The following is a 10450-nucleotide window of genomic DNA, read 5'->3' as shown; positions in this document are numbered from 1 at the left end:
ACAATTTCATTTGACTCTTTTGAAAACGGATAAATTTCTTAGTGCAAAAGGGTTAAGGGGCGTTTAGTACGGGGTAATCATAGGAGTGGGAATGAAAATCTTTTAGATTCTCATATTTAGTACAATTATTAGACTTTTTTAAATCAAATTTTACAATCTAAACAACCAACTAAACAAGACTTAAATAATTTTCATGGCTCCCCCGTAGGAACAAGGAAACGGAGGTTTCCTTTCCACTTTTTCGTTTTTCTATTAATTAATTCCATTTGCTTTATGCTTAATATGCACCCAATGAAAATTAACGATAAAATACAACATATAAAAAAATTTAATAAAATAAATAGTATTATATTAAAAAGTATTTTTTATATTTAAATATTAAATTAACGTTTAGTTCATAAATTAAAAATATATAATTAAAATTATAATTAAAATTATTTTTAATTTATATATATTTTTTATAAAAAAAATATTATAATAAATAATGATTCGAATCGGAGATCTCCATTTTTCTATTTATAATGCTAGAAGTCTGCACTAAAAAAATAAAAAAGTTCTCCGTTAGTGAGGGGAGCCAAAAAAAAAAAAAAAAAAAAATCTAAAGAGAGAGAGAGAGAGAGAGAGAGAGACGAGAAAACTGAGAGCAGAGTATCAGAAACAGCCATGGATGAGAATGAATTTCGACGCCTCCTTGATCTCTTCCCTGTCGTCCGATCCCGAGATTTCGTTGTAAGGCCTCCTCCTTCTCTTTCTCTCTCTCAGTACTTGATGTTTTACTGCTAATGACTTTTCGTTCAAGTAAAACGATTCTTCACTGTCCAATTTTTGGAATATGTTCCCTAGAAATTATCTGGGTGTATGAGAAAATTGGCCAAGTTTATAGAGTAATACTTCCCCGTATATGTATAATGTCTTTTGGGTTGTTATTATGAAGATTATTGTTAGTTTAGTGTCTGAAATAAAAAAATAAAAAAAAAAGATTATTACAAATTTTAAGTCTGAGCATATGAAATGGTGGGGGTTTTTAGTTTTTGCTAGGAATTTTTTGGGTTTTCTTACGAAGGGTCATAGTGCTGTCCAATAGGAAATTTTTTGTAGTAGAAAATTCCTATCATAAAAAGGATTTCATTTTCACCTTTGTCAGAAAGAGAGAAAGATGGGCTGAAACCATTTATGATGGGGAATGAATTGAAGTTTCTGATTTTGCTAATTTATTTTGTGGATCAATTTTCCTTTATTTGCTGAAAATGTTTTGATATTTTCCATCATACGTTCTATTATTTTAGCCATACTAGATCTAGATGGTATACGAGTATATGAAAAAAAAAAAAAAGTGGTATGTCTTAATGTTTCAGCTTGAAGAATGGTTAAACGAACGGCATTTTGTGTCCCTTACCCTCTTATTTTTCTCTTTATTCACTTGTGTGTATCGGATTATATTTTGTAGCATAAAATGTTTTCATTTGAATCATATTTCAGTTGTATCGGATTATATTTTGTACCATAAAATTTTTTCATTTGAATCATATTTCAGTTCGAATCGGAATCATCAAGACAATCAACTTCTAAGTCATCCCATAATGAGGTGGTACTGCTTTTTTTTTTTTTCCTTTTTGTGTGTGCGCGCGTGCTGCTACTTGACTTGACATAGTCTTTTCCTCGTATTCGCATAACAGCTAAAAGAATGGCATGATGCGTGGGATCATGGAGATAACAAACAAGTTGCAATCGAAGGACTTTATCAACATGGTAAGTCTCACTTGCAAAACTTTTAACACGGAGAAAAAGTCTTATTCTAGCCAGAAAAATGAGATTTATAATGGTTTAAATCTTGCTAATAAATGTATATATTAGTGCTTTGGGCCTTTGCCTTGATGACTTGTCTATTACCCTACCTAAGCACCTAATAACATATCTACAATACTTTGAGGTAGCTGCTCTTGCATATCCATGATTAACTGTTTACATGGATACGTATGCAGGATTTTAAGTCATGGCCCATTGTGGGATTTGTTTGTTCTTCTGATTTCTTAAGTAGTTTCACGCTATTAGTGCACCTGGGAGTCGTACTTTCTAATGCCATTCCCTTTGGTCTACTTATTTTGACTTTCTTGGTGCTCTTTTCTAATGCTCCAGTTTTCAGGGACTTGTTTTAGCAAATTGGGTTTTCTTTTCTTTTTTAAAGAAAGAAAATATTAAAAATTAAATGATTTCTTTCTGGAATAGATACAATTACCGTTTTCTTTGATCCCTAAGTTCTTAAAGTCTTATGTGATCCTTTGAAGTAACTTCTCTTTTTTGCCACTTGACATGGCTCGAAATAGTTTTCTGAAGTTCATTTGTTTTAAGGTTTCATGCTTCTTTACTTAAAATATGGGTTTTGTCTATCCATTGCATAAGGTGGAGATGAAATTGGATAAAGGTTTATTATCAACCTGTTGGCTAATATATGGTACCGAAGTTGTATTTATCTGTTGATATGGATGTGAATTCACAGATGCATTTTGGACGAAGTTAAAGACAGCTGCTGAGAGGAAGGTATGTTGAGCTTCAGCTTTCAGCCTCTTTTGATCCTAGAATACTGAGTTGCAAATCTTTCTTATTGAGGGATTTGAATATTTTGCATGCTTTTTTCCCCCCTCTTATCAGTTGTTTATAATATTACGGTCACTCTCGATTGAGAACGAAACAATTTTAGCATGCATGACAAGCACCAAAGTTGAAGACATGAACACTCACACATCTACAAAATTTCTCTTATCGACATATGAATCCTCCCACATTCCAGCTGTGTTTTAGCTTTTTCTTGCATGTAAAAATTGTAAATATGTATTTTGGAAATTTATTCTTGCCAAAACGTATCAAGCTCCATGATTTTACTCTTTGGTTTCTTTTTGTCAAATGGGGGTTCTAGTTTGTGATTTTATATGGTTGTTTAGGAGCAGTTACAAAGTTTTAGTTTTAAGGCACTCTTACATTTGCGGCAGTGTGTTACATTATGTTAAAGCATCATGTTCGTGTCTTCATGACGGGTATTTCTAATGGTTTTTTGTTTTTGTCCAGTAGATTACGGTGGTGTTCATTGAGTTTATATTGGGTTATTTACTGATGGTAATAATTTACGTCATTGAACTGATATTATTAATTTTTAAGAGGTCCGAAGGTAAGGTATTGGCTTAATTCATGGGATAGAATTGCTTTGTTATTTTACTTTTAGGAAGGTCGTTTACATGAGCTATGTTGAAATCTTGCATCACCAAACTCGGTCTTGTGGTTATCATACTCATACCCTAAAAAATTCTGGATCCACCAATTTTTCCTATTTGACTTTATTCTAGCAACATCTACACATGTTTATCACCTCTTCATGTTAGTCAATACTCCTTGCTGCACAATACAGAAACGGACACACAGTTTGAAATTGCTAAAAGACAATTTACGAGAGTTGCTATAATGTTTGGCAAGGTTAAGTGTAGACCGACACGTGTTGGTGGTGCACATGTGTGGAACTTGATGGACTGAGTAGCTAACATAGTTAAATATGACTAAAAGTTGGACATGGACATAGAAGGATAGTTGTAGAAACCTTCAAGCCGTTGTAAGGTAACCACAAACCGCAAAGTGAGTTTCATATATCTTTTTCCTATGGTTGGATTTGGTGTACTGATCTTTCATGTCTCTGATTTAGAATTAGAAGCAGAAATGGAAGAATATGATGTCATAGATCAAGATATCTTCAGTTTTCTAGATTTCGAACTAGCTTACTAAAATCACTAAGGTTGTCAGACAAAAACCAGACTTTGTAGGCATTTTGATTTGAAACTATCTTTGGAAAATTTAAAGGAGCCTTCAATATGCGGTAGTTAAAGGGTCTGGAAGGTGCTTCCTTGTTTTGAAAATCCATTTGCAAAATAAATAACTATTAATACCTGCTTTTAGAAAGAAATAGAGAAGAAGCTAAATTACCAGAAGAAGTTATAGGAATTAATCTGATATTAAATGAAGATATTCTATTTCTGCTTCTAATTCTAATTTAGAAACTTCTTCTGATTTTGGGATAATGATTAGAACCGAGAAAAGATTATTATTGATAACAAGAACTAGACTCTATTACAAAATAGATTTGCAGACTTTTTGAGGTCTGCTAGCTCTCCCAAGGGTTTCCCCAGTTTCCTCTAATCAATCCATAATCCCGCCCAAATTGTCCTTAGAGATACCATATTGCTTTGTATATTTATTATTGTTCTAATAAGGTGTCTGATACGACACAATGTATGGAGGAAACCTCGATGGGGACAATGTGGAGAGACTTAACTATTGGTGCTCAATTGTACAGGTGGGTGCAGCAGAAGCAGAGAGATTTTGCGAGGCCTTTCAGCGAATACATAAAAAGCTTGTAAGCATCATATTTTCATTTAAAGAGAGAATTCCATGTCTTTGTTTTTGTTAATAGAGATGATAATATCCAAGTTTTATTTTGGACTTTATGATGTATAATGACAATCCCTTTTCCTTTTTCCTACATAATTCAGGTTTATGAAGAACTGAGTTCAGGTGCTGCCCAAAACATTCTCAAACTTTCAATCAATTCTGACAAGTAGTCTCAAACTATGTATTGTACCATTTCTTATGTTAAGACTTGTCCAGTACATGAGCATTTGCTGCTTGTGTCGTCGGATTTTAGGTGTTTGGATCTAATTGTGTGATAATTTTATGGAAGAACAGATTGTATAAATAATTGATTTTATGAGAGTGTCGTTTCATTTTAGATTCTACATTTTAGATTAGAACTAGTCTAAGGGATAAAGTTTTTTAAAAAGAGTACTTTTATTAAGTCAATTCCTTAAACAGGTAAAATCTGTAATTTTCTCATCTTTTCCTTACAAAATATAACGTCACTATAAAATCTTCAGCAACATGGCATCAACACAAGCATTATCTGGCTATACGATTGGCAATTCAAATTTTTGTTGGATCTTGGTCCCTTGGAGGAGGGCAAGATTATTAAGTCAGTTTTTTTTTTTCTTTTGTTCCTTTTCATAAGTAGAAACGTATTACATAATGCTTTGGGTTTATCTAGATCGAGTGAGACGGAATTAATCCACAAGATTTAACGAGCTTGAAGAAAATGAAGAACACAAATTAAATGGTAATCTAAAATTCCCATCAAGGATTAACTTTTAAATTGCAAACTTGAGTCCCCGAGAATACGAGTAACACTGTCTTCTAGGCTAGTACAAGTTTGAAAAAACAAACGATGCAGCAATGTCAAACTGTGATGCCAAAAAAAACTTAGAATTCCACATTTCGGAAAACCACCCATTTCGAGCCCCGAGCAATGAAATGCATTAGTCACGAAGAATTCCCAGGATGTCATCCTCCCTGTACAGATGATAACTGAAACAGCATAAAGGGAAAGTAAGAAACACATTTCGGACAATCAATGATGTCCTGATTAATTCGAATTCTGCTTCTAATTCTGGCACAAGCAAGCATAAGGATAACATACAAATATGGAATACAGGTCTCATTCTGATACTTGACAATGTTTTTGGACTCGAAAATAAGACACTGAGCACCATAGAGTATGTCTATGCAAAATACTGAAAAGACAGAAATAAGTCAACTATACCAACTTGAGCTGACTGCCCATATGGACAATGGTACTTCCAAAGCAGTTTATGATTTTTCTTTTTTCTCGAACGTTCAGTAAAAGGTTTTAGATAGTCGGAAATTGAATACTGCAAACCAACCAATTATTTGTATAAACGAATAAAACAATCTACTGTTATGTCTCAATATAAGTCTATATTATGCCTTATGGCGCCAAAACCATGTCAAACCTCACGGCAACAACAAGACGACAACTACATCATATCACATCATATAAAAACTCCTCATGCTCACTCAAAATCATAAAGTCTAATCACTAATGCTTCCATTGATTTTAGTAAAACAAGTAGGGTAAATTTCAGAATTCCAATGTAAATGTTGGTTCCACAACTATCAAAACTCTGTTGGCAAGCTGCTATGTTTTACATATCACTCAAACTATTTATGATGGGAAATCACTCATTAGATTCATTAGAATTGCAACAAACCAAAACCAACAACATAATTACCATTCCAAAACATAAACTGGTTGCATATCTATGTTTCAGCGTCCTCTATCGTTTTTGGTTTCAGATTCCTTGTAAAACCGATCTATTTAGTTCAGTTAGGGTGCTGTTCCAAACCAAAATCAAAAGGGTCCTCCATAGCGATAGAACACTCTTACCGAATTAACACACATCGATATTCTTATCAAAGCACAGAGGGCTAAAGTTTTCTTTTTTTATACAGGTTGATTTTCATTCACACGCAATTACAGCATAACAACCATTACCAAAAAAACATAAAAATGAGAAAGATGTTAAAACTTTTTATTTCGATTCCACAAGCTCGACGGGTTAAAAACGTGATTAACTCTTCGGTGCAGATGTTAGTATATCATTAAAAACATAAACGGATCAACTAAAGTAAAGCTTACTCTTTATCCCCGAGCTTAACTTCTGTTCCTCCATATTCAGGCAAAAGAACTGTCTCTCCTTCCTTTAAAGTTGCAGGAATAAGCTTTCCATCTCTATCGGTGGCACCCGGACCCACCGCAACAACTTTTCCAGAGTTGAGCTGAATTTACAATCAAACAAACAAAGAACAAAATGAGCCTAAGAAGAAAAAACCACTTAGGATAAAAGAAATTAATATTCAAAATGGATACTAAGAGAAATGCACATTTCAGATATAGAATCTAAGAAGAAGAAATAAACTCTCAGAAAGATGAACACCTCTATAACAAAACTGAGAAATACTAAGCAACGGAAAATACTTAGAAACACAAAAAGGAACATAGTTATTGAAAGGGAAAATAATAGCAACTATAAACAAGTCTAGAATGGAAAACTAAAAAGAAATCAGCCCCAAATTCAAAACTGAAAAAAGAAGACAGAGAGGGAGGGAGATCGAACCTTGGAGCTTTTTTCGGGAAGAATGATCCCAGAATTGGTCTTGGAGGGAGGGAGAATCTTCTCAACGAGAATGCGATCGAACAGAGGGATCAAACGCCTCGCCATTTCCGACTTCTCAACCTTTTTTAGAGAGAGAATTAGAAAGAGAATGCAAGGTTTTTGCGAGTTTAGACTAGAGAGGCTCTGCGCTGCTTATTTTAGGGTTTAAGGAGGGTATTATTTTTTTCTTTTAAAATTCTCGTTACAAGAAAAAAGATCAATTGGCATTACAATGATTTTTTTTTTCCGTAAAAAAATGTTTTAAGTACAAATATATGGGTTATTTATAACATTAAAATTATCTTCATGCGACTTCTCAACCTTTTTTAGAGAGAGAATTAGAAAGAGAATGCAAGGTTTTTGCGAGTTTAGACTAGAGAGGCTCTGCGCTGCTTATTTTAGGGTTTAAGGAGGGTATTATTTTTTTCTTTTAAAATTCTCGTTACAAGAAAAAAGATCAATTGGCATTACAATGATTTTTTTTTTCCGTAAAAAAATGTTTTAAGTACAAATATATGGGTTATTGATAACATTAAAATAATATCTTCATGCTTTAAGAAGAAATATCAAAAATATCATTTGCTAATATTTAACACAAAGATAATATCCCTAAAAAGAACACAAAGATAATATCAGAGCAAAAAAAAAAAAGAAAAACATACAAGGATAATATTTACTTATATTTCGTTTCTTTTCCCTATCTTAAACCATTTAAATAAAAAAAAAATGGTACAAAAGATATTAAAAAAATAATATTTTCAAGTAACCAAGATATTAATGTAGGAAACACAAGTGATTTTTTCTCGTATATTACCACATCTACTGCGCAAACTTTTACGGTTGGTACGTTAGCCTCTACATTTTTAATTTTAATAAATTACTTATTAAAATTAATAAAGTGTATTTTCTCAAAAAATCAATAAAGTGTAACAAAGCGCCCCTAAATGGTCCACAACTGTTGAAATTTTAAAGGAACTATCCTCGTATATGCAACATGAGCTCGGTTGAAGGAAGATACTTAAATTTTTAATGACGATCAAAGCACGTCATGTCATATTAGGAGACGTCATGTCATATTATGAGGACATTCATCTTCAAATTTTAACATGATTCATCAACTACGGGACACTCTACAACATTTTATTCAATTTTAAAAGGCAATTTGTAACAATTAAAAATCAGGAGATAATTTATCAATCCTATCAACGTCCAAAGGTAAAAGCTTCAAAAGCCCTAACCATAAAATGCAATGTTCAACTTTATCACGTCTTGTAGTTTTACCAATCATGTAAACTTTATCGTAATGCATATGTTTTGTTTTTTTATTTATTTATTTATTATTTTTACGTAGAATTTTGTGTTATCAGATACAAATATAGGAATATTTTAGGAAGAAAATATTTTGTTAATTGGCTTGGCCAAATGAAACATATTGCTGAGATGCTCAAGCAGAGGCCAAAGTGCAGGAAGAAATTTCGTCACATCTTACGGTGACAAGCCATCTGAATTGCAATCGCCATGTGTAGACCAAGATTTGCCTGAATTGTGTCTCCTGTGGCAAGTGAAAAAAAAAAAAAAAAAAAAAAAAAAGCAAAGCTGAGATGCTCAAGCTGAGGAAAACAGATAATGTAGTAAGAAATTTCGCCACATCTTACCTTGTGAAGTCGTCTGAATTTCGATTAGCATGTCTAGACGAAGATTGACCTGAATTGTGTCTACTGTGGTTAGTGAAAAAAGGTCCTCCTTCAACTGGAAATGGTAAGGTGCCAAAAAAAAAAAAAAAAAAAAAAAAAAAAAAAAAAACCAAACAAAAAGCTGAGATGCTCAAGCAGAGGAAAACATGTAATGTAGTAAGAAATTCCGCTCATAAATCTTACGGTGAGGACTTGTCTGAATCGTGAACACCATGTCTAGGTTTCACTTCAGCGTACTCTTTTTTGGTGGCCTAAAATGATAACAAAGAATAAGAAATTTTAAATAGGTCAAAAGCTTTCCATTGGAAATGGTTTCCTCATCACATTCAGATAGAAACTTAACGCTCTGCAGATAAAAAGCAAAGCGAGATTCGCCCGAATTGGTTGCTTCTATCATCTGGATACTTTGATACTAAAATGCAATCGTTGGCTTCTGAGATAAACCGAACATTTTTGAGACCACTCTTCTTCATCTGTTCTCTTCTCTCCTCCTGCTGCAGGTCAATTGGAAACTGCAAACAACACCAAATTTCAAGCTCTAACATAGACATTGTTGACGACACTAGTACTTTACTTCGATTACAAGAAAAGAAAATCTTCGTGATACATTGATCAAAATCTTCCAAATTGCGTTGTGGATAGGTCTATTTGGTAAGCTTCCTGATAAACCAAATAACCACTCATGATTCTTGGTGGCCTAAAATGATAACAAAGAATAAGAAATTTTAAATAGGTCAAAAGCTTTCCATTGGAAATGGTTTCCTCATCACATTCAGAGAGAAACTTAACGGCCTGCAGATAAAAAGCAAAACGAGATTCGCCCGAATTGGTTGCTTCTATCATCTGGATACTTCGACACTAAAATGCAATCGTTGGCTTGTGAGATAAACCGAACATTTTTGAGACCACTCTTCTTCATCTGTTCTCTTCTCTCCTCCTGCTGCAGGTCAATTGGAAACTGCAAACAACAACAAATTTCAAGCTCTAACATAGACAATGTTGACGACACTAGTACTTTACTTCGATTACAAGAAAAGAAAATCTTCGTGATACATTGATCAAAATCTTCAAAATTGCGTTGTGGATAGGTCTATTTGGTAAGCTTCCTGATAAACCAAATAACCATTCATGATTCACCGTATCTTTCAAGGCATTAAATCATTCATTGTAAATATAAGTCAATGGTCTATTTTTAGCATAGCACCTGTGCATATTTGTTACCATACTTGTTTCCTTAGAATCAGCTTTGTAATTGTTATATACACACACTGAGTCAGTGAATAATATAGCAAAAACCATTCCTTCTCCACATTGTTGTTTACTTCCATCTTCAAGCCAAGTTCTTAGTAGGCTCAATATTCCATGATCTAAAAACTTTTGTTGAAGATGCTTCCTGCACCGAAAGCAGTTCGATATTTATAACCGAAAGTTCTCTCCCCCTTTTTTTTTTTTTTTTTGCTCTGTATAAATAGTTCATAGGAACAAACAGCATACTCTGATAAAGAATCCTTCAGAAGAGGCAATGTTTCGAGTTTATGAATGGCAGGTTTCCCTTCTCTATTAAGTTCTGCATCGTTTTTAGCTGCAAACTCGAGCTTGGCCATGACAGTCTTAATTTCTTCATCTTCTTCTCCCTCTTTGGCCTGCCAAAATTAAAATGATAAACTGAAAAATCAAATCCAAAGGCTTTAGGAAGCCTTTTCAACCCTG

The 10450-nt window shown here is 33.4% G+C and overlaps 2 protein-coding genes across 4 annotated transcripts; one reads left to right on the top strand and one right to left on the bottom strand.

The window, feature by feature from the left end:
• The first annotated feature begins 585 nt into the window (after window positions 1-585).
• LOC21396723 lies at window positions 586-4768 on the top strand. The gene is made up of 6 exons (XM_024174780.1): window positions 586-729; window positions 1535-1585; window positions 1677-1749; window positions 2498-2538; window positions 4337-4396; window positions 4533-4768. The coding sequence occupies exons 1-6, from the start codon at window positions 664-666 to the stop codon at window positions 4599-4601; spliced, it is 360 nt and encodes a 119-aa protein (XP_024030548.1). The 5' UTR covers window positions 586-663; the 3' UTR covers window positions 4602-4768.
• Window positions 4769-5142: 374 nt separating this feature from the next.
• Window positions 5143-8544, bottom strand: LOC21396722 (10 kDa chaperonin, mitochondrial). 3 transcript variants are annotated; one of them, XM_024174797.1, is made up of 4 exons: window positions 8536-8544; window positions 7008-7127; window positions 6530-6669; window positions 5143-5397 (listed from the first exon to the last, which is right to left on the bottom strand). In XM_024174797.1, exons 2-4 carry the CDS (start codon window positions 7110-7112, stop codon window positions 5349-5351), a joined length of 294 nt encoding a protein of 97 aa, XP_024030565.1. In that variant the 5' UTR covers window positions 7113-7127; window positions 8536-8544; the 3' UTR covers window positions 5143-5348. The 3 variants fall into 3 exon arrangements, with proteins under 3 accessions (XP_024030565.1, XP_010088971.1, XP_024030555.1); XM_010090669.2 differs by lacking the exon at window positions 8536-8544 and adding an exon at window positions 7360-7482 and having other exon boundaries at window positions 7008-7119; XM_024174787.1 differs by lacking the exon at window positions 8536-8544 and adding an exon at window positions 7368-7482.
• Between the last annotated feature and the right edge of the window lie 1906 nt (window positions 8545-10450).

The sequence above is a fragment of the Morus notabilis genome, unplaced genomic scaffold (genome assembly GCF_000414095.1).
Source record: "Morus notabilis unplaced genomic scaffold, ASM41409v2 Scaffold281, whole genome shotgun sequence".
Lineage (NCBI taxonomy): Eukaryota > Viridiplantae > Streptophyta > Magnoliopsida > Rosales > Moraceae > Morus > Morus notabilis.
Note: the sequence above shows the minus strand (reverse complement) of the source record. Positions and strands in the feature narration are given on the sequence as shown.